We start from the raw sequence: 25,598 nt of genomic DNA on the forward strand, positions 1-25,598 counted from the left end.
TCATCTGTAAATATGTTTGTAATTAATTGCTATGTTAATCAAATTGTGAATCACTATGTAATCCAATGTAACTACTGTCTGTTTATTTTAACTGTGGAGCTTTTCTCCCCGGACCTCTGCTGAAAATGGACCTGCGTCCAGTCGGTCACTCCCGGTCAGCAAATGTAAATAAATAAATAAATAAATAAATAAATATATTTATATATATATATATATATATATATATATATATATATATATATATATATATATATATATATATATATAAACAACCTCTTGTTTATAACTCTGTTTCTTGACCATGCATTTGCAGTTGCTGATAACGCTTATTTATTGCCTGTTTACTAGTACTTAAGACTTTGTATGCTAGGACTTGCTTTGTTCTGATCATGTATTTTTTCTGTGATTACTCAGTATTTTATATTATATTTGAACTGCAGGTCAGTGAGCCTCAGTTGTGTCTGAAAAGGGTCACTGGACAAAGACCACCTATCTGGTGAACAAATAATAAATAAGTTAATATATCCATTTGGAATATTCAATAAACCAACTGTTTTTTTCCTTGGCTTACCTTATTTTCCAATATTGTTCAGTCAAGTCTGACTTAATGCTACATTTAGCAAGCATTGAATCACACCTGTTTTAATAGTATAAATCTTCCAACCTGTTTGCCAACATTAAATAATGATTTCTTAAAATGAGTCTCTTGGGCCCTCACATATTTCTCAGCTTGCTTTGTAGAAAAATTTAATGCAATTTTTTCTTTCTGAAATGACAGTGTCTGGCCACTCAGGTTCATAGATAAGTACTAGGATAGCTGCCATGGCAGGCCATTTTAAGCCTAGCCAGTTTCCCTTTTTGTAGTCAAAATAACTTATCCCATTTGGTTATAGATTGACCTTACCCATCTTATGATCAATACTTGTATATTACCCCTAATGAGAGTAACAGGGATCATACCATAGACAATGTGAGGAGACCCATGCATGGGATAAAGCATTTAGGAGCTGCAACTGTCCATTAGTAGTACAGAGGGCAGTCCTGGGGTAATTTTATGTTTCCCATCCACAGATCTAAGTTCCACTTGAAAATGGACAAGGTTGAACTATGTTTTATGTGGATGGAAAGTCTGTTCCATAGCAGCGGTATCTACTGTGAAATATACGTGTCCCTCCAAACTGTTCTGTTTATGTTGCAGAAGAGGTTTAGATCCCTAGACCAAGTATTTCTGATGCCATTTGACTTGCTGATGTGCAGTAAATACATCACTATTGGGTCTGTGTAAGCCTTATTTATTATGCCTTGCATCATCCTCTGATAACTGCCATAAAAGTGATTGTCTTATGGTTCTGTCTCTTCTGCTTGGAAATTTCTAATGAAATAGTCTACAATATTATCACTTACTCTGTTGTAGAAGATGCTACAGAATCTTTGAATAAGTAACATAAAATAGATGTTTATTAATATTGTGATGACTGTTAGTAATTTATTAAAACAATAAAGACTCAGCACCCGTAGAGGGATTTTTAAAATGACCAGAGGCTACTAAAAAAAGTAGATACTAATTTTCTGCAAAGGTGTATTAATAATTTTTCCTTTTCTCTCTGCTACCAACCAGCTCTTTTACCCATTCCTAAAAGCAGCTCTCTATCGAAAAGTCGGGATTCAAAATGCCAAGATCCAGCACACAGAAAAAAAAGGCCAAAAATGCATGAGAAGAGCAAATATCGAACATTGCTCTTCCCCCTTAACCTTCATTTCTGCAGGAGGGCAAGCTCTCCCCACCCCTCTGTATGAACTTATATATACTAACTCAGTGATCAACATATCTCAGAGAAAAGGAAATATTCTGAGAAATGTCACTGTCTGACCTGGTACAAGTCTGGGTTTTCTGCCATTCAGTCTCCACCACTGCAGATGCCAACCTTTGAAATGGTTACCAATGACAGCTACTGCCATTTTACTACAAAACCCAGTCAGCAGTAGGCCACTATTCAAGGAGATAGTTTATTTTTCCTTCAATTCCCTCCACTCAGCGGCAAAGGATGTGTAGTGCCAAAACAGGGGGATACAGTGCTAATGGTATGTCACGCTTCCACATTCTCACCAGTCCTAGCTGCAGCAAAAGTGTGGAAGTCCAGAGATGGCGTGTCCTTTCCCTTGGTGTCTGAATCATTGCAGTACCTCCAGCTCCACCAGGTGGCAGAAGTACAATAAGGTAATCCTCACAAAATGGGTATTACAACTCTAGCCAGCCACTTTAATCCCTCTCCGGCAAGCTCATTAAGCTTTAAGATCACTAGGTTAACTAAGGTCGCATGTAGCTAGGCAGTTCATTTCTTTGTGCCACAGAGCTATGGGCATTCTGGAAATTATTCAGCAAAGAAATCTACATTATTTAAGCCTGACAGATTCATATGCACCTCATCACTAGTTACAGTTCTTATACTGTGAATTAGAAAATGGACATTACCCCCCCCCCCCAAAAAAAAAAAAAAAAAAAAAAAATCTCACTGACGATCAACATCCTAAATGGTTTCTTAACTTATATGGACAGACTAACAAAAAAAAAAAAAAAAAATAGATCCAACAATTATACCACAAAATCACACCACTCCAGTGGCATAGAGGAATAAAGCCTTAAGTACAGCCCAGCCGACCCAGGGGTATATTTTAGACTCAGGTGACTGACAGAGTGGCAGGGAGGGATGGGTGGCTTCATGCGTGTTCTCTGTGACAATCCCTTTGGAGTCAGGAGACATCATGATGAGGGGGCATGGTCTAATGAGGGAAAAGGGTGGTGGACATGGCTGAGCTGCTCTGGAGGTGAGGCAATACTCAACACGGCCCCATTGCATACCTACCCCTACACATAACTATGGACATTGTGTTGGGAAGTGGGGGAGTAACGGAATATCTCTTCATAAGTAAATACCCCCTCGGCTGAATGGAGATGTCTAGAACCCCAAAAAGCCCTTAGGGTCTGAGTCGGCCCTAGCTAAGTTCAGGAGAATGTGGTAGATCAGCCAATGAATGAGTGTCAGTAGGTAGAAGGCCACAGGCTGATGCAAGGAAGGAAGAAGTGCTCCAAAAAATAGTACACCACAAAACTCATGAATTAACAACAAATACATTAAGAAAAAGTTACTAGTATGTGCCTTGCTGTGTACAAAACCTCTCTTTGAATCAAACTAGTGCTGATATTTGTCATGTGCTCCAGTTTTTAATCAGTGGTCACTCAGCAACTGAGAACACCGTCCTTACACTAAAACCTCAACTCTTTCCTTTTAAATCTATCTCTATATTTCAAACTTTTCAATGCTGTAGCATTATTTTTCCTCGGGATAGTTTTGTGTCTGCTTGAGACAAAATTCTTCATTATGGTAACAAAAACCAGACAAAGCATACCTCCCACTGAAGATGTGCTTAGATTTTCCACATATTTTGAAAATATTTTTTGTGCTGCTATACTCTAGCAAATATAATTTAGATAGTTTATGTCAATAGTATGACTCAGTTTGAAGATATTAAATTTGTTAAAATAACTTTTCCTATGTCAGAGGGAACATGCAGTGAAATGCCTTATGCTGCATTTGAAATTCTTGTACTTCTTTCAGTTCAATGGGCAATGCAATATTTTAAGAATGTATGTGTGTGTGTGTGTGTGTGTGTGTGTGTGTGTGTGTGTGTGTGTGTGTGTGTGTGTGTGTGTGTGTGAGCACGCGTGTATTCATACGACAGTGTTTGAGAGTATGTGAGTGGGGGAGGGGTAATAAATAGCTACACATGCTATTTTCTATTATGTCTTGTAAGCCATTAGAAATAAAACATAACAGGACTGCTGTGTATAGCAAACAATGAGATCTTTTCTAATGGTATTTGCCTCTCTTTATAACTAATGCAGCCATACACACACTGCCTATGCCAGCTTCACACAGGGAATGAAAGCAGAATAAGCTATATACATCACTTTCAACTGAGGAACATTTTTAATCAGAATGATAATTAAATTATACGATGGGTCACACTGCTCATTTTATTAGCAGCTGGGTCTAACTGTGATAATATTTCTTATAACCCTTCTTGACTAACACCTGGCTGAGGAAAGATGCTATTAAAGTGATCCTTAACATCAGTCATACAGCATGTTTCATGTTGATGCTGACAACTCACTCAGCTGCCTGAAGAGAGAGAAGCTAAGTCCACAAGGGACTCAAACTGTAAGCAAGGCATTGGAAAAGGAAACAGTTAATTCCCCAGATGTTGTCATGAGAGTGCAAAAATATAGAAAAACCTGAGCTACAACTAACAGAAGACTGATAAAAACAGTTCATGTGACATTATTTAAGCCCCTTCTCTGAATGACAAAAGGAATATCTTGGCACAGTGTTGCAAAAAATAAACAGCTACATGTGTACTGCTTAAACTCAGCAAATAGAAAAATTAAAGAAAGACTTCATCAGTGATGGAGGAGACAGTCGTGAGAGGATGGGGAGTGACCAGCCTTTGTCAGCTCACCCATCCTCTGGGGGTACTTCAACCTAATGTAATGCTTACCCCTTTAGGAATGATGGAGTACAGTACATGGCATTATAATAGGTTGAGTGATGCTTGTTCTACATACACTAGGCACACGGCTTGGCCTGCATGTGTGATGGAAGGGTTTTCTTCTCTAGGAAAGCAGCCTTTACAAAAGTCACAATCTACCACAGGGAAGGGTTTGATAGGGCCAATTCCTATGCATATGACTTTCACCTCCTCAGGTAATAAGTTGACTTATGGGCTCATGACAAAAACAGGGAATAGCTGACCTCTCACCTTGGTCAGGGAACAAATGGGTCAGCCCTCACCATGAAGGTAGAGAGGCCAATAGGTTGCTCTGGTGCTGGGAAAGGGACTAGAAGATGATCAGTGTTGGCTAAAATTACAACATAACTTGAATCATTATTCATCAAATAATCCTAATGGGTAGAGCTCACTTTCAGCAGAGGCCTGAGGAGAAAAGCCCCACATGAAATTACACAAAACAATAAATAAACAATAACATTTTCAAACAGCTGTACAGCAGAAAATTCAACAATTTATAAATACATATGAACAACATACAATTTGACACCAACCAAAAGACAAAACTTCTTTGAATGAGTGGCAAACTTAGGAGTAGCTAGAAGGCTAAACCAACCAGCCTAACTGAATACATTCCTGAGATCCCTCTCCAAAATGCACTGACTAATACCAGAAATATATTTCATTTCAAGAGTTAAAACCATTAAGTCCACTGATACTGGATTTATTACTTATGAAGTATTTTTAGCAACGTTATTACACACCAAATAATTTTATCAAATCTGTATCCCTAAATTACAAATTCAGATACTGTCAAAAGATCCACAATGTCCTTCAAGATGATCAGAAAGAAAGGGTCACATATCAGCTCATGTCATCACCTAAGAAAAGCAGAAGGGTAACTGGGTCACATATGGTCAAAGCCACTTTATTCACCTATGAATTTAGCTTTAAAAATGTCTGGAAAAATTGCATGAAGACAGTAGCCTGCAGTTGCACAACATAAGGGATAATCAAAGCTTAACAGTACAAAGTCATCAAACTACAAATGCAAGAGAAGTAAGGTTGTTTCTATTCCTTCAATAATAATTTGTTAGATCAGGAGAAATTTGGGACTCATGAGATGGTCTGTCCTGAAGCATGATATATATAACTTGCAATTATGACCAGATCTTTGTTGCATTCCTGCAAAACTTTTTTTTTATTGGATAATTGGGCTGGTTTCTGTTTCTCTGCCTTTAATAGCCAGTGTTTTAAATCAGATATACTTGTTTGCTCAAGCTGTTCAAAGCTGCAGAGAGACTGGCCTACTGCCCTGCTGTGATATTGGAAAAAGATAAGTGCTTATTTTCAATCGTCTTCTGCACTTCTGTTTTAATACATATCTCTGTAATCTGTACAACTGTTTTTCCCACCCACCTGCCCAGTTGTTGTGGCAGTCTTAAGTGTTGGTGGCGTTCAGTTGCCCGTCTCTGGTATAAAGTTGATACTGGACACTTCCCCTAGTCACATTACATCAGCTCATTCTACTATTTATAGTGAGAACTTAGCAAAGGCCCACCCCTTTAGCTTCTGAACCTTAAATTATCTCATTATCTTCTGTCTGTTCACTTCTAGTATAAAAAAATAAACTGTACTTCTTTCTACTTCATTTTGCTGTTTGCCATATTTATTACTGCTTGTTGGTAGCCTCACTAAATTAATGACAGTATTCTACTGAATAGCTGCTTTATTAGTGCTGTCTGTTACTGTTGTGATTTGTGAGCTATTGTTTCAAAGCAATCTATTGATTAACTATATTTCATTGCTATCTATTGCAATTCATTACTGTTTAACTGCATTTTACTGCATTTTGTTGCTGTTTAACTCTATTTTTCATAATGCAAGTGCTATTCTTTTGACTAAAAGTGATTAAGCCGTGCTTCATTGTGAGTTTTTTCTTACTGAGTTCTTAACCTTAAAATTGAGTAGCACAATCTAAATACAGGTCTGCAGCATCCAGCGCTTCAGCCGCATGGTTTTAAACCTTTTTTGAGGTATTCCAGCTATAAGTTAACTGTTTTTTCTGGAAAAAAAATTCTAAGCTTGTTTTCCACATTTCCTGTTACTAGAGTAGTCCAGATACAGATTTGCTGTATCCAGAACTGTTTTGTAAGTTTCTGAGTTCCCCAGACCTTTCTGTGTTAGAGGGAAGCCTTCCAGCTCATCAATGGGAGAGGTAAGCACTAGGTAAGCTATCTACCACAAGAGAAGTGGTTTCTGGCTCTGAAATTGTAGGTTATTGGCTGTTTGGGCAGTTTTTTCTATCCCTTTCAACTTTCTCTTCTCTCTTGCACTTTAATTAGCTTATTCACTTAGCACTTCATCAGGCTTTTTGTAGCAATTATTGTAGCACATATAAGAGCTATTAGCACTAGACATCCTATAAGGAAACAGCTCCAGTACTTAGTAATGATGACCACCCCTCCTGGCATGTCTAAAGGTCAGTTTCCTGTGCTTTCTCCTATTAACTTGGTGAAGTTGGGCATTCTGAGGCAGTGTAGCAACTGTCTCATGTACACAGACAACCCTCTCCTCTTACCTACACTCAGACTTGTGAGAGATGTGTTTATATCTCCAAATTGGAAGGCATGCACTCTCCAGCCAAGACTGAAACAGATGGTCAAGAGGAGAAGGTCAACACCTGCACCACACCACATGGAACACATAACCCTCCAGAACACCCACCATCACAGCCCTCACATAAAAACACAAACCACACACCCACCTTCGCAGAGGCTATCAATAGAAATCTACCCAAACAGCAGAGACCTCCAAGGCAGAAATGCACGTGACCACCACAACACAGCACAAACCATAAGACACATAGCTCATCTACACAGTGTGCCCCTCAACCTAAGCCCCTAAGGCAAAACACCTTGCCCAATACAATAATCATAGGTGACTCAATAGTGAGGCACACTGATATCCCATTCACTAGGTTGAATAAGGAGAAGGTAACAGACAGCTGTCTATCAGATGCCAGACTCCAAAACATAACACATGCACTCAGGTCACTCCACAACAAGTGCAAGTATGACTCTGCCATTGTCCACGTGGGTGTGAATGACCTGAGATCCACCTCCATGGATTACATGAAAAGAGACATGGTGGAGCTCCCAGATTATGTGGCCCAGGCAGGTATGAGCCTAGCCCTGAGCAGCATCCTACCATTACCCAGAATGTACCACAGTACAAACAGAAAATGATTGACTTCAGTAATTGGCTAAGTTTCTGGGGTCATTCTAAGGGGATCCAGTATCTATCTGCTTGGGATGACATGACTGACAGACCTCGATACATTGCCAGAGATGGCCTGCATCTGTCACCCCTGAGTTTCCGGGTACTGGCTAAGGCTCTTGCCACCCCTATAGTGCCTTTTTTAGGTGGTGTTCCATAGACCAAAGTACCACTGTAACGGCTACAAATAAATGCAATCTGAGGGTCATGCTGCTCAATGCTAGAAGTCTAAATCTCAAGATGCACTCACACAAAGGACTCCTAAAAATGGAGAACATCAACATTTGTGCTGTAATGGAGACCTGGTTTAAAGCAGCAGAAAGCACCCCTGCGCTACCAGGCTATAACTCATTCCAAACCTTTCGGCCCCAGAATATGGACTGAAGCTATAAAGGCGGTGGTGTCTCCATATTCATAAAGGATATGCACACCTCCAGACTAGTAGCCCAGCATAACGCATCTGAGATACTCCAGTACAACTAACATTGGGTAAGATGGTGATTCAGGTCATAGCCTACTATAGGTCCCCAACCATTTCCCCAAGACTATCACTCCACATTCCTAAGCACCCTGGAAACTATTAAGATCCAACCCAACACTCTCATACTAGTTGACTTCAACTACCCCCTCCATCAACTGGGAAAACTACTCATGCACCAATGCACTGACCCAACACTTCCTGGAATTCATCAGTTCCAATGCCCTGGACCAGTTCATTCTTACCCCAACTAGAGGAAGCAACATCCTTGACCTGGTTATTACTAACATGGGCAACCAGTGCTCTACACGGGTCTATCACAATGTCAAACTAACATAAGTTTGAACGTTGTAAAATTGAACCCAAAAGTCCAAAACCCAATAATAAAGAAAACACAGAACAGCATTTTTTTTTTCCCAGGGGAAAAAAAATCGCTCCGTGACAAAAAAAAATTAAACTTTAAACTTAAAATAAAGTGGGGGGCTCTGACCCCCACACCCCCCACACATCCCCTACTTAAATATACCAACTCTGAGATCGCACCACAGTAGAGGAAATAGCAAAGCCCTGAAAACGGCCCACCAATTTTTTTCCCTGTGAAAAAAAATCAATGTGCCATAGCTTCACTATTTTTGGATTTCGGACTTTTGGGTTCGATATTACAACATTTGAACTTATACAAGTTCGATGTTGTAATATAGTCCCACTCTACACCAACAGTCAATTCCTCCCTGGTAAGATCCGACCACAAACTAACCACCATGGAAATCCACATCTCACTCATACCCTGGCAAAGATATCCACCATGAAAAACTTCTCCAAAGCTGACATTGGACTCCTAAAAAAGTACAGTCATGTACACTTACCATAAATGTAGATGTTCGAGTGTATTCACTGTTGCAGTCATTACATTTGGGTTATCTGCCTGCAGTAGCCCTCAGTCGGCCTGATTAGCAGTGTTGGTTGCTGTCCCTTCTTCCATGACGTCAGGTCGTCAGGGGTATAAAACATGCAGCCAATGCCATTACATCAGTTTTTTCTTGCCCCACATGTCAGGTACCCCCCTAATGGGAAGTAATTAAATCTATAAATACAAGGATATACCTCCAACAAAAAAGCAAATACACCAAAAAGCTATTTGAGCATAGTAAGTGAGAGTAGAGGTATGGCTGAAAGAAGAAAGCGGGCAGCAGTGAGGGTAACCAGGACTGCAACAGTGAATACACTTGAACATCTACATTTATGGTAAGTGTACATAACTGTACTATGTTCTTCTTGTTTCACTGTTGCAGTCATTACATTTGGGTAGATTCCCAAAGCTAAGGTTGGGAGGAGGAATTTAAATAGGATTAGGACCAGCTATAAAGCCCTGTAAGACTGCAGTGGCAAAACCAGCTCTGGATTTAGAGAAAATTGGCAAATGATAATGCTTGGTGAAATTATGTACCGAACTCCAGGTAGCAGCCTCTAGAATCTCTGTAGAAGGGATGCCCCTGAGAAAGGCTGTAGAGGTAGATGCAGCCTGGTTGAATGGGGTCTGATGCCCTGTGGGATAGGTTTTTCATGGTGCTTATAGCAGAAAAGAATGCAGCGGCCTATCCATTTTGAAATGGTTTGTTTTGAAATAGCTTTCCCCTGTGTCCCTGCAGCAAATGCCACCAGCAGTTGTTCAGATTTCCTTTGAGGTTTAGTCCTGTCCAAGTAGAATCTAAGCTGTCTGTGCACATCTAAAGAGTGCAGTATCCATTTCCCTTTGTTCTGTGGGTTAGGAAAGAAAGTAGGCAAATGAATGAACTGATTAAGAGCCACACTGGATACCACCTTGGGCATGAAGGAGGGATTGGTTCTGAGGGACACCCTGTCCGCATGAAAGATGATGAAAGGCTCCAATGCCATAAGGGCCTGTAATTCAAATACCCTTCTTGCAGAAGTGATAGCTAAAAGGAAAGCTGTTTTCCAGGAAAGAAATTTTAAATCTGCAGTAGTAGCTGGCTTGAAAGGAGGAAGAGTGAGTTTCTCCAAGACAAAGTTAAGATCCCAGGCTGGAGTTGGAGCTCTCCTTGGTGGCCTTAAGTTTTTGGACCCTCTGAAGAACTGCTTGAGCAGTGAGTAAGAGAAGAAGGGAGGCTCTGTGCTATAATGAGCTGAAATGGCTGAGGCATAAATTTTGATGGAGGAAAAGGACAAGCCCTTATGAAGCATCTCAGTCAAGTATTGTAGAATCTGAGGTAAACTGGGCACTGCTGCGTTCATTCCTTGAGATTGGTTCCAGGCACAAAATCTTTTCCATTTTGCAGCATAAGATTTTCTGGTACTGGGCCTCCTTGCCTCTAAAATGATACCCATCACTGATTTGATGAGGGATGGTAAAGGAGAGATTAGGTAATTAGCCAGGCTGCTAGGTTCAGGGTTTGCAGCTGAGGGTGCAGAATCTGGTTCTCCTGCTGAGACAACAGGGAAGGAGTCTGAGGCAGGTGCCATGAAGCAGAGCATGACACACTGCGCAAGAGTGGGTACCAGTGTTGGCGAGGCCAGTCTGGTGCAATTAAATCAACCTTGGCTTGTCCTGTTTTATCTTTAATAGTACTTTGGAGAGCAGAGGCAGAGGAGGAGGAAAGGCATAGACCAATAGGATTTTCCAGCTGAAGGATAGAGCATCCACTTTCCAAGCTAGCTCTTGGGGAATCCTTGTGCAAAATTTGTCCAATTGATGGTTCTGGGGGAAGGCAAACGGGTCTAAATCTGGGCTCCCCTATTTGCTTGTCAACATGTTGAAAATCCTTGGTTCCAGTTTTCACTCGTGTGGGTCCATGAGGTATCTGCTTAGTCCATCTGCCAGTGTATTTAGTTTTCCTGGCAGGAACTGAGCTTGTAGATTCACTTGATAGCTCAAGGCTGTGTTCCACAATGCCATGGCTAGTCTGCAGAGGTTGTTTATATACCACATCACAGTGGTGTTGTCCGTCTTTACCATTAGTTGTCCTGGAAGAATGTGGTCCTTGAAAGCTGTCAGTGCATTCTGTACAGCTAACATTCCCTTCTGATTTATGTGCAGGTGCATTTGACTTGGGTTCCATTTGCCCTGAATGCACTTCCCTGCCAGGTGAGCCCCCATGCATAGTCTGATGCATCTGTTGTTAAAATCTGGGCGGCAGGGGGTAGTGTGAATGGTAGTCCCCTGTTTTGGTGGCAGGCCTCTGCCCACCAAAGAAACTCTGGGAGTAGGCAAGGTATGACTGGAATCCTTGCTTCTAGATCCTGTGAATGTTGACATCATAGGCCTTTGAGATACCATTGCATATGGAATTAGAAGAATGCAGGAGGCCATGAACCCCAAGGCTTGCAGTATTTGCTTTGCAAGCTGGGTTTTTGTGGCCACTTGTTTTAAGTAGGTTGTCAAATGAATCCGTTTATCTGGCGTGAGGAAAACCATCTGGGAAGTTGTATTCAAGCTTGCTCCAAGGAATAGAATTTGTTGATAGAGTACCAGGTGTGATTTCTTTTTGTTTATGGTGTACCCCAGACAAGTCAGTACCCTTTGAACAAAGGCCAGATGATTCAAAAGTATGTCCTGGCTTTCTGCCTGAATTAGACAATCGTCCAGGTATGGGTATATTTGAATATTTCTTTGCCTGCAAAATGCAATGACTGGAGCTAGGCACTTTGTGAATACCCTGGGCGCAGCAGATAAGCCAAAGGGTAGTGCAGAGAACTGATAGTGCCATGTAGCCTGTTTCGAAGTGTAGGTACCTTCTGCAAGACTCCCTGATAGGGATGTGTATAAGTCTAGTGTTGCTAACCATGCATCTTTGCCTAGCATAATTTTGAATTTTGGAATCACCAAGAAGGTGTTTAGAGTATAAAGGTCCAGGATAGGATGCCGTGTATTGCCTTTTCTGGGTACCAGGAAAAGTCTTGAATAGAAACCTTGTCCCTTTTCCTCTTCTAGTACCAACTGAATAGCCTCAATGTTTAAGAGAGAGAGTACTTGATTTTGGGCCTCTGTCCACTGATTTGGGGGTAGATAGTTGGTAACATGTGGAAGCAAAATCTGTATCCTTGGGACACTATATTTAAAATCCATTTGTCCTGGGTAATGAGTTCCCAGTTTCTGGCCTGCAGACCAATCTTTCCGCCTAAAGGAGCATTCAGTTGGGAAGTGCTTGGAAATTTTAAAAGCAAGTCATTGAGACAGTTTTCCAGAGGGGGGAGTCTTACTATTCCCAGATTTGGGTGTGGAAACCCCCCACTGCTTAGTCTTGTGTGTCCCTTGGGACTGAAACCTGGGGTTTCTGCTGTGTCTGGGTATGGCTTGAGAAGACGGACCAATGCTTAGAGGGCCAGTGCCTACTAAATCTAGGAGGCTGAATTTGTAAGAAATCTTCGACAGTTTGCATAGATTTAGCTTTATCTTGCATCTTTTTAAGAACTTCCTCAGCCTTGTTGCCAAACAGGCGGTCCTGATTTAAGGGAGCATTCAACAATTTAGTTTTAATATGATCAGGCAAAGATTGCTCCTTAAGCAAAGCATGCCTTCTGAGCACAGACCTAGTAACAGCAGCCCTGCAAGAGGCCTCTAGTGAATCAAATCCACATTGCAAAGTATGTTTTCCAACCTGTTCAGCAGAATGCATTAAATCCTGTAATTCTTTATTTTCAGCACAGTCAGGAATCAACATAATTTTCTGTTTAAGCAATCCATTAACATGCTGTTGATACTTTAACATATGAAACTGGCAGTTTAAAGCCCTAATGGTCAAGGCTACAGAAGTGTAAACCTTCTTGCCCCATCTATCCAGTCCCCTGGAGTCTCTATCAGAGGGGGTAGAATTTTTAGCAGTAGAAGCCTTAATGCCCTTGGGTCCCTGTGAAAGAGTCTCTGGATCCACAATAGGATTTTTAGAAAGGAACTTGTGTGAATCAGGAACCCTGTAATATCTGTCAGGTTTTCTGGGAGCAGGAGGCAAGAATCAGGAGCCAAACTAGATTCTGAAAAGGCATCATCAACAATGTCTAGTACAGGAGGTATAGCTAAAAGCCTATGCTGAGGCAGGAGCAAGAAATCCCTAAGCCTCTTCTTTGAATCAGAAAAATCCTGGCTTTCCCAGTGGAAATGTTCCCTTAGAGTATGTAAGGTCTCACCGAAAGAAAAATCCTCTGGAGGGGAAGCAGAGGGAATAGAGTCCTCTGCATCCAAATCCTCATAAGTAAATGGGCAAATACAGATCATCAGAAGAATCAGAAAAATCAGAATCCCGGTCAGAAGATTAATAAACAACTTCAGTCCTAGGTCTCTTAGAAGGGGGAGGTTGGCTTCCCCTGATTAGTTATAAGATCTTCAGCCATTCTTATCATTTGCTTTTTAGGCCTGAGCATGCAGTCTGTGCGTCGGTTTCTTAGGCATGGTTCGAGATTTTGGCCTAAATGAAGATGGAGGTGTCAGTTTAATATGCAAGTCCATAGGCCTGAATACACCCTCAGAAGTCGGTGCCTGCACAGCGGCTCCGGACCCATCCAAGGTAGAGACATCGGCAGGTTCCACAGTTGAAGCATCTCGCAACATACCGGACTTCGAATGGGTCTCAGTAGAGCCTTGCGAGTCAGAAGTAGTGGGTATCAGGGGCTGCAAAAACGCCTCACTGAGTACCGGCGAACTGAAGACTGGCTTAGGAGAAGTGTCGTCGGCAGTTTTGGACCTCGGCGGCCTGTCTCTGTCTTTATCTTTACGATTTTTCAGAATCTCAGTAGTCAAATGGCTAACCAATGACATTTCTGGATAATTAAACAGAGAACTGAAATATTTAGAGGCAAAGATATACTGACGACGGATAGTGCGCTGATTAAATAAAGCACAAAACCAACTGCAAGGTACGTCGTGGTCAGGGCCTGGGCAAGGAATACAGTACGAATGAAAATCTTTGTGAGGTATTTGCTTTCCGCAAGTAATGCAATTATTAACTTTTATTGACATCGGTAAGGAGCAAGAAAAAGTTTCTCCAACGGGGTACTTAGCTTTAGTTGAAGACTTTGGTTCTGAAACTCGAAAACGAAAATTTCAGGAGTCGGCTGACTGGCACTTGCGAACTGCTTCTGCTTCAGGCACTGTATGGCAAGAAAGACTGATTTAATGGTGTCAGCTGCATGTTTTATACCCCTGATGACCTGACATCATGGAAGAAGGGACAGCAACTGACGCAGGACCCAAGACTTTGCTAATCAGGCCGACTGAGGGCTACTGCAATCAGATAACCCAAATGTAATGACTGCAACAGTGAAACACGAAGAACATCAGAGGTGGATAACTTCACAGCATACATGCCAATGGAAAACAGATGCATGACTGCCGAATCATACACCAAGGCACTGTACAAACACGTACATAAATGCATGGAACTAGCCATACCCAATGGAACCAAGACGCTCTCCTCCAAAAAAGGAAGCCAGTCTGGTGGTCCCCTGCCATTAATAAACTCTACAACAGAAGAAAGAAACTGTTGCACAAAAAGGTGAAGTCCCAAGACTGGAAAATTTCCCTTATTAGCCTCAACAAAAAGTTGAGATCCCTCATCAAAACCTCCAAAGCCAGCTATGAAGGCAGAATTGCGGCAAACACTAAAAACAACCACAAAGCCTTCTATACTTATATCAAGAATCTCCATGGCAATACCTAGATTTGCTCTGAGCTATTGCACAATGGTACCTCCTATACTGAGCCAACAGATATTGCCAACCTACTGGCAGACAGATTCAGTGCCAGCTTTACCCCTCTCTCCTCCCCCTTAAAGGACCAATCTCAATAACGGAAGAATGCCCGGCACGCAGCATTACTGCAGCACAGGTTGAAACTGCATTATCTAAGGCCAAGAATACAGCTTTCATGGGACCCATCAATATCCCTGGCTGTGTTCTACATTTTATTTTTTATTTACTTATTCTACATTTGTTGACCGGGATAGTCCGACTGGATGCATGTCCATTTTCAGCGGAGGCCTGGGGAGAAAAGCTCCATGGAATAACAAATCATCATAACATGTCACATATTACAAATAACAAATAACAAATATATTATTTACAGAGATTAGATGGGCAGACAATACAAATTACATATAGAATATTTTCAGTGATTAGAAGAGCAAACATTATAACAAATCATCAGGTAGTGTTATTCAGCGAGAGAATCGGATAAAATTACATAGTAGGCTACCTAGCAGATTTACACATTCCAGAGGCAGGTTAACCAGGCTTGATACCATGAGACAGCCAGTTTGTTCCCAAGTGGTGTTTGAGCCTAGTTTTGAACTGACCAAGTGAAGAGAGTAAGGTAATATCAGCTGGTAGAGAGTTCCACGATCTACCTACAGAATTTACGAAGAGTGAGTCACCGGCTGAGTTATTAGTTTTACATATCTGAATAAGGAGTCTATTGGAGGAATGCAGCAGTCTAGGATTATTTTAGAGGGTGACAAGATCTTTAAGTGCAGAGGTATTGTTATGGTTATATATGATTTTATGGGCCATAACCAATTGGTTATATAGTATTAGACTGGGTAGTTCAGGCCATCCAAGCTGGATTAGAGTGATGCAGTGATGTGTCCTAAGGCAGCCCAGTGGCAAACCTGGCAATGTGGTTATAACAGACTGAGAGTTTGTTCAGGATAGTCTTGTTAACATTAGTGACAAGAGGGGATGCATACAGAAGAGTAGAGAAAAGGTGAGACTGAGCTATGGCAACTTTGGCTGGGGGGGAGGGGTTAGGAAGGCTTTTATTCTGTAAAGTGATCTTAGTTTTTTGTTTATGGTTTTAATCAATTGGTTAACATGTACTGGCACCCCATCTGTGTGCTCTGTTCACTCACAGCCTCACTTCAGGCTTTGTCCCTACCAAATGGCACACTGCTACAGTCATCCCTCTCCATAAAGGAGGATTGACTACAGACCCTGGAAATTATCGTCCCATTAGCCTGAGTCTGATATGTAAGGCTATGGAGCGCATCATCATGGACCTAATTAACAAGGATATAAGGAATCTCCAAACTCTAGATCCCACGCAATTTGGTTTTGTGAAAGGTAGATCATGCCTGCTCAACCTGTTTGACTTCTTTGAGTCAGTCACCAGAGCGGTGGATGAAGGTAAGGCAATTCATACAGCCTACCTTGATCTGGCCAAGGCCTTTGATACCATTCTTCACTCACAAAGTATTGACAAACTCAGCAAACTAGACATCAACCCCTATATCGTTAGGTGGATTGCAAATTGGCACACAGATAGAACCCACAGTGTGAAAGTAGTGGACTCCAAGTCAGACTGCCAACCAGGCCAACACGGAGGGATTCTGGATGAGCAGATTGACAGACGACTGCAAGCTGGGAGCCATTATTAACTCCCCAAGTGATACATACATCCTACAGAAAGGCCTCACTGAGACCAATAACTGGTGTTGAAACCATGGCCTTAAGCTTAATGCCAATAAAATGCGTCGTCATCCCATCTGGGAAAAACTCAGTTCCCACTAATTACCACATCGATGGGAGCCCACTGAACACTGAAGGCATTATAAGAGATCTGGGGACACAGGTTGACAGCAACCTCTCCTTCGACCACCACATTGCCACTGTGATCAGAAAGTCCTTCTATGTGGCACATCTCATTATCAAGGGTTTTGCATCCAGGAAGAAAGAGGTCATCATTTCTCTCTACTCTTCCCATTTGGCATGTACCTCAGTAGGCACCTGCAACAGATGGAGAGGCCACAAAAGTACCTCACAAAGAGAATCCTAGGCCTTAAACACAAGTCCTACATGGACAGATTCAAAAAAACTTCAGCTATTCTCGGTCTCATATTGTCTACTAAGAGGTGATCTCTGCTTGACTTACAAAGCCATGTCTGACCCAGCTCTGTTAGAAATGCTACATCTAAAGAAATCCCAATCCCTCCACACCACATTCTCCAGAGACCTCAACCTCATTACCACAATCAACAGAACATGCTGGAGGGACAGATTCATAACCCAGAGACTGCCCATGCTCTGGAATAGACTTCCCATACATGTCAAGCAGAGCACCTCACTAGCCCTCTTCAAGAAAAATCTTGATGAGTGGATGGGAAATAGAAAGTTCACTCCAGTGGTTCTACTTGATAGAGGCAATGGGAACTAGCGATGGGTGGCACAATGCCAGGGCACTTCTATGGGCTAGGCTTGTAAAGGCCCCAGGGCCATTAGCCTAGTACACACCTATGAACCTATGAACTTGTAATATATATTATTTTGGCATGCCATTAACTTTCTCCTAAAACCAGGCAAAACTAGCACCCCCACTCCTAACTCCATGAATGACAACAAAGACATTGCCTCCCAATTCAATCATCACTTTACAGAATCCATTTTAACACTATCCTCCCAACTATCCAAAAAACAGCCCAACATATAACCCAACCAAATGCCCTAACAACATGCCATCCTTTATACTCTCACCCGTTCCCACCTCAACAATTAAAAACACCTCCTAAAACTGAGACCTACCACCCTTGCCACTGACAATCTACCAGCCAACCTCCTAAAAATAGCTGCTGAATCCTTATCCTACCCTATTTCTATTCTTATCAATCGCTCCATACAAGAAGCATATGTCCCACAGCTGTGGAAGGTATCATACATTATTCCACTACATAAAGGTGGAAATTCTTATGAATACTTAAATTATCACCCCATTGCCATTCTACCCCCTTATCTAAAATACTAGAGAAATGTATACATTCTCAGGTAACACAATTCCTAAACTCACACCATCGCCTCTCCCCCACAAAGCATGTCTTCCGACAACACCATAGTACAACCACCACTCTGCTCTCTTTCACCAATTTGATCAACCAACATAGAAATAATAATAACTTTGTATCTGCAATATTTCTAGGCCTCTCCAAAGCATTTGGCATGGTTTCACATTCCTTACTACTAGACACCCTGACATCCCTATCCTTTGCCCCTTCCGCTATAGCCTGGTATAAAAGCTATCTGTCAATTAGGCAACAAGCTGTCCAATGGCAAAGTGTACTATCCCCCTTACTCCCAACTACCATAGGTGTACTACAAGGTTCCATATTAGGCCCACTTCTTTTCTCCATATTTACCAATAATCTCCATACCACCACACAGCATGCTTTACTTATACAATACGCTGACGATTCACCTCTTATATGTTCAGCTCCATCACTTCCCACACTACAACTCACCAAGGAATCATTTAGCTCTGTGGAAAGTTGGATCACTCAGATCCAACTTATCCTAAACCCTAATAAATATAAATTACTACCTTTTCACCCCCAACAAAACCATTTCCACCCTTCTATCATTCACTAATTCCACCAAAAATGGCACTATTATCTCTCCCTCTGACCATACCACACTCCTAGGCATTGAAATTGATAAAAATCTACATTTCAGTATATCCACATTTCACAAACTATCAAAAAAGTCCATAAAAAAATGGGAACACTATATAGGCACAGGAAATCCCTCTCGAAACAAGCACAGATTACTCACCTCTTGTCTACCCTAATGTAAGCTGCTCCAATTCTTACCCAGCTTAGAAAACTTGACCTTGCCAGACTTGAATCATGTTATAATAAAATCGCCAAGTTTGCAAACAACTCCACCTTTAGAATCCACCATTGCCATGCTCTATGGGAAATGCAATGGCTGGAACTTCCCCAGCTACTAACCTATCACCAATTAGTCATTAACTACAATGTGGTAACACATCCAGAAAAAACCCTGCACTAGGCCAACTTCTCACCCACTATAATACAAATTGTCCTCTCCAATCTTCCAACAAACCCCTCCTCTGTATCTCTAGGGCTAACAAAACTGCAGGAAAAGCACTGTTCTCCCACTCCATAGCTAGAACCTGGAATAATCTTCCTCCTGCTCCGATTTCTGCCCCTACCTCTTCTCACTTTAAAAACTCACTTAGAACATACTTAAAGAATAAGTGGCTATGCCCATGTATTACACAAGTCCTCAAATTATTCTACTTATATACCTCACTTCCTAATATACCTACTGTAATATATATTAGTCTAGGTCTTCTAATGCTGATTGAATGTGTATACTTATTTTGATATTAACCATGTGTAACTATTTTTCCTGTATATATAGGTCTTGTTATGTCTTCTGCTGTATACTGTATTTTAACATATTATTTGAAAATTCTCTGTATACTGTATTTTAACATATTGTGTAAAATTTTACTTACTGTGGAGCTTTTCTCCCTGAGCCTCCTCTGAAAATGGACCTGTGTCCAATCGGACCACCCCAGTTAACAAATGTAAAACAAATAAATAAAATAAATAAAATATTAGTGGTACGTAAAACATACAGAGATGAAACCAGACAAACATCTCTGATTAATACAGGGTTTTAGGCCTACAACAGTGTAGAGTTAAGAAAGATTTCACAAAAATTAAAAAATAATACTTTAGCAAGTATGCAATAGGGATATGTGAGTGATAAGAGCTGGTACAAAACATTCTTGTTAGCTCTACAGGGAAATTGTATATTGCCAATTGCATGTACTCTGTGTTTTATCCAGCTCTCAAAAACAAAAACAGGTCAGTTAATTTCACATCTAGAGGTGAAATTGGCTCAAAAATAAAATATAACTTAAATGTCTAACAAAATAATGAAATACTGCAACATACATTATCAGAAGCTGACAAAAAGATTTAAAAATTTAACAAACTCTGAAAACATAGTTATATTACAGTCCAGACATCAGATAATCCATACCGTTCTTAAGCATGTCTTAATTATCAACCAAATGAGTCTGTGCATGTTTATTAATTTCTTCACTTAAAAAGACAACCTCATTATCTGCATATTTCCTGGTGTTTGCAATGCTTCAATTGTCAAGGTGTTTTTTTAACCTTATTTTTAAACCACGGTGTAGTTTTAAACAGTTCTGGATTATTCTGATATTTCTGTGATGATACAAATAACTGGTTATACTTCTGTTGAAAAACACAATGATATGTTTTTCATATTTTCTCATTTTAGCTGAAAACTGGAAAATACCTGCTGTGCATCTGGTCAAAGAATGTGATACTGTGATACCCTGCAGACACTGCAACCTGACAGGCTCTAATGTGAAAGTTCTCAACCGTTTTCACCATTACCCCTCCATTTTTTTTATTTAATCAAGGAGGGAACTGCAGTGTAGTGCACCCCAGCTGGAGATGTGCATATGTTTTTTTTTTTTTTCATTTTTAGCCTTTATTGTTGAGAACATTACAAAGATAATATACTCAGTTAGCTAAATGCTCTCATCTGTGTTTCTACTGAAGCTGAAAGTTATGGAAATATCTAAAATACATGCTGAGGATAATGAAAACTTTAATCTATGGGACTACACTCAAGGAAAAACAACTTTGCCATCCAGTCAGCCATGGTTTTCAGCTGCACGCTCACTCAAGGAAAAACAACTTTGCCATCAAGTCAGCTATGGTTTTCAGCTGCACACTCACCTGTTTTATCCTTAAGCTTCTTTGCTGCTGGTTCCTTTTTTGACCTCTGCACTTTCTCCACCTTGTCCTGCTTACTCTGCTGTAGTCCATTCTTTGTCTGCTTCTTCGATATGACCTTCTTATCACTAGCCAACTTTCTTTTTGCCTTTGTTTCTTTTTTCTCTGATGTTTGCTTATTTGGTTCTTGAAATAAACAAATATAGTGAAGGTTACTAAACAACAATACACAGATTACAATGACAGTTTGTACATTCGTGTTTTGTAGCTGAAATACTGAGTTCAGTGTTTACTGTAAATGTAAAATGACTAAAGCAATCTATATGCCTTAACATTTCTAAAATCTTCTAACACTTAAATATAGAGGTGTAAACAGCTGCATCTTCATATTTGTATAGTCTTAACATCCTTATTAATATAGCTAGTAAACTATCAGACAAAGAAAAATATTACAAGAGGGTTACATATAAAAACAGAATAAATGCTGTGGCTAAAGTTGATTATCATTCCCTCCATATGGAGGTTCCCCATGTCTCCTACCTCATTGTGTCCAGATCTGATGCCTTATAAACTTGCAACCGAGGGGAAATTGTGTTTTTGACACTTTGTAGCAGTAGCATTTTTAAGTTTAATGCATATGAACTGATCCCCACGGAAAGGGACAAGGGAACCCCTACATAGGCTGACCCTTACTATTATTAGGTCCCAATGCAGGAAAAGTTCCTCATAAGTTAATGTCACTTTGGAATGAAATCAAAATATTTTGTTAGATATGCCAGAAGCTGCATGGTCCATTATATATATCCATAATTCTGGTGAGAGTAAGTTTTCAGATATGAAAATGTGATTCATAAAATGTGTGCATGCTGTCCAGTCCATTCACTTAGCTGCCCAATGGCCAAAGCAAAGTTGTAAAGGTGTGCTATTAGATTCAAGCAATCAAAAAATTACACATGCTAGGGAGGGTTCCAGCATTCCAAAAATTATACAGGCTCATAATGGCACAGCACTAACAAATTACATGCAACATCATGAAATACATAATGTTTGCTAAATAAATCATGGTTGCATTTATCATAGCATTTAGTGTACACTGACAGCCATCTAAAGAGACTGGCTTGGATACCATGGTACCCAGTCTGTTAGAGCATAAAAGAAAAACAATGGATACAAAAGAACACTCCAGTCACTGAAACAAAACAACCAAAATGTAATGATACTAGTTACAGTACTTTCGCGTAAGAGCTTCATCAGGTGTATTAAAAACAATTAAACAGATTTCCATCCATATATAGTCTAAAACAATTATGTGACATAGATCATAGAAATCATTGGTTAAATGACAATTAATGTACTGGTTTAAAGCATAAACTACGTTGGTTCAAAACAGGTTTTGAAGAATTACATTCATTTAGACTAGGAGAACAATCAGCATGAAGTTCATTAATCCATTTGTATTCAGTGATTTCTGTTCTAAGATTTATATTCCCACCTCTTGTACCTAATAAAACTAGTTATAGTACCATAAATTTAAAAGCGTGTATTGGATCAGTAATAATAATATATTTATATACGGCATTAGCTGTAATCCTTCTTCTGATCTCAGACAAATGGTTGGCAATACGTTTCTTTAATTTCTGATCAGTCTTGCCAACATAAAAACCTGTGCAGATCTGACACTGTGCAAAATAAACTAGATGTTTCGAACCACAATTAGAATAACTGTTAACTGTAAAAGTTACAGGATATTTAAAACAAATTTCATTTTAAAATATATTTACAATGCACACATTTATAACATGGAAAGGTTCCTTTTTTGGAACTATTTCTAATGTTTATAAGAGTCTCCATTTTCTTATACCAGAATAAGTCTTTCAAATTATGAGCTCACTTACAACTAAAACTGGGCTTATATGCCTCTAAAGGTTGCAATTCTTTACAAATACTACTCCATCTTTGTGAAAGACAAGATAAAAGGGCTTTATATGTAGGGCCTGAAGTTCTGAGATCCTCCCTGCAGAAAGTAATGGCAATGAGGAAGAGTTTCCAGTGAGAAATATTTCAAATTGTCCTTGGAAACTGTTTCAAAAGGAGAAAAATTACCTTTCCAAGCAGAAAATTCAAATACTGGGGAGATTACAGGATCTTTGAATGATCTGATAAACATTCAAGGCAGCAAAAAGATGAGAAAGGATCCAACACAAGGTGGCCCAAAGTGAAAATTATACCCACTTACTTCTTTTACATTATTCTGCTACTGGACCTCTGGGCAGAGGTCAGGATTTGGACCATCCTGGAAGAATAAGTAGCATCCCTGATGAACAATAGAAGTACATAAGCCATACAAACAACACAAGTGCATGGAGACCTATGTAAGGTTCATTGGAAGAGACAGGAGGGTTCTGAAGATCCTTGATCTGAGAGGTTTCTCCAGCCTCTGGCAACACTGAGGACTGACTATGAGCTACTAATGAGCTTCTTCCTTTGGTCCAGGGTTCGATTCCCTCGGCCTCCATTTGCCTAAAGTGAGACTCTACAATGACAGCATTCCTGGATCACTCCTGAAAAGAGCCACTTGTGTCCAGTGGCATTACCTGGTTAGCAAATGAAATACATATCCCCCGTTGGCATGCACCTAAACAAAATGATAGACCTAAATGTTTCCTCACCAAAAAGATATCAGGTCTCAATACCCTTAGCTACTCTGACAAATTAAAAGCCTTCATCTACTCAGTGTGACAGACTCCTGAGGAGTAATCTCAGATTAAATAGCTCAGCATTCTGAATTATTTAACCTAAACAGAACTAGTAGTACAGCAAACATCTGCTCTAGACACCTAAACCTATAGTACCACATCAACAACCCAAGATGGCCCAGCAGGTATCTAACCCAATGTATTTCCCATTTCCAAAATAGGCTGTCATTACATATCAAGCAGTGTACTTCCCTAGCAACCTTTAAAACTAGTGTAGATGGCTGAACTGGAGATTGCAATTTTTTACCTGTGACTTGGTGGGAAAATCTGCTTAATGTGTGTGTGGAGGGGGGTACTGTAGTTGAGCTTCTCAACTGTATTCCTGGCCATAAGCTTAGTAAGAACCTATGAATCAATAAGAAGATGAAACCACAGAAATATCTACTACACTTGCAGAGTCCAGACTGAGGCTACACAAATTATATAGGACTTGATCTATTTGGCTTTCTGTGAGAAAACAGGAATAAGAGGAAATGGGAAAGACACAAAGGACACCTGAACACCATGCCTAGACTATAGCATCCCTAAGCTATTGCTCTAAAGGAAGGTTCAATGAAAAGAAATCACTGTACTTTGTTTGGTCAGATTGCAGCAATGCTTTCACCACTGACAGAAAAGTGTTTGTGCAACAGAGCTGCTGAAGACCATTCAGCATCAGTAAGCAAAGGCTGAACATGCCTATGAGGGAGCTGGCTTCTTAAGGGACCAGAGGACATACCCATTCCCACAGCCTTATCACTTCTCAACACAGAGTGTAGGGACAAGTTTCATCCTACTTGTGAATTTACCACCTTACAACTACTTTGTTGGAGTGTATGGTAAATGCATTCAGAGGGAGGGTTTCCTGGAACACCTGCAGAGTGAGAAGGATTGCCATTATCTCCAGAACTCTGATGTGTAGACTGGACTCTAGCTGTGACCAGACACCTTGGTTCATCTGCACTTCATAACGATCTCCATGGTGACAGATATGGGGGTAAGTAGGAGAAAAGGGCTGCCAAGGGTAAGGATCAAGCAGAGAAGCCTCCAAGTAAGATATCTCCAACAGGTTTAGAAATATAGATGTGTCTGTCATGTCTGAGCACCCATCTGTCTTTAGGGCCCATGGAAACATTTTCATGTTACTTTGCAAATGGGACAAGATAAACTGTTGCTGCCATGAGTTCTGCAGTCTTGAGACAAGAGGCCACTATTAAAGACCTGTACTGGAAGAAGTGAGTCACCATGCACTGAATAGGTTGAATCCTTTCTAAGGGGGAATTGGCCTTGAAAAGTAGAGTGTTCAGCAAACAAGCTATAAAGGTGGGGGTTTGTGAGAGTTGCATTTGAGTCTACAGTTTTCACTGTAATCCTTTAGGACTGTAATAGCCTTAGAAAAATTCCTATGAAAAGGTCATTTTCTCTAGCAATAGCAATGCCAGAAGCCAGATGTCCAATTAAAGACACATTTTGTTGTTTTGCAGCCTTGGATTCATTGCAATCACAGATATACCATTTTTAAACACAATGGGGGCTGAGGTGAGTCTAAATGTAAGGGCCCAGAACTAAACGTGTCTAGCTCCTACCCAGAAGGGCAGGAACCTCCTTGACTCCTTAAAGAACTTGATGACAGGCATCTAAGAAATCCAGAGAGGAAATCCAATCTACTCATGACAAGTGGAGAGAGCTTTCTGAATCCTGAACACATGGAGTTTTTCCTGGATTCATCAATGTCATTGAGAAGCAGGACTGGCCTGACATTGGTATTTTCAGGAATTAAAAATAATCTGGAATAGTAGTTGGACCCTGTCAGTTCTGGTGGGACCTACTGGAAGTGCTTTTTGCAGGATACACAAGACACCTAACTTCTGATTGGGTGAGATTTTGGGAAGGGAAGGGAAGTGGTGGTGAAGTGGGGTGTGACAAATAGATCGTGTAGCCTCTGGTTACTATTATCTAAATCCATCTGTCTCATTTGATAGACATCCTTGCTGATAGGTGGTAGAAAAAAAAGTGCTACAA

At 40.5% G+C, this 25,598-nt stretch overlaps 1 protein-coding gene across 1 annotated transcript in view; it reads right to left on the reverse strand.

Annotated features, from left to right (window-relative positions):
• The window catches only part of LOC122814953 (lens epithelium-derived growth factor-like), a 668,706-nt gene that overhangs the window by 409,020 nt on the left and 234,088 nt on the right, over positions 1-25,598 (reverse strand). The window contains exon 4 of the mRNA XM_044087212.1: positions 20,845-21,027. Within this exon, the coding sequence (XP_043943147.1) occupies positions 20,845-21,027 (183 nt within the window). The remainder of the gene's footprint in view (positions 1-20,844; positions 21,028-25,598) is intronic.

Source organism: Protopterus annectens, chromosome 11.part0 (assembly GCF_019279795.1).
Source record: "Protopterus annectens isolate FY-2018-M chromosome 11.part0, PAN1.0, whole genome shotgun sequence".
In the NCBI taxonomy this organism is placed as follows: Eukaryota; Metazoa; Chordata; order Ceratodontiformes; family Protopteridae; genus Protopterus; species Protopterus annectens.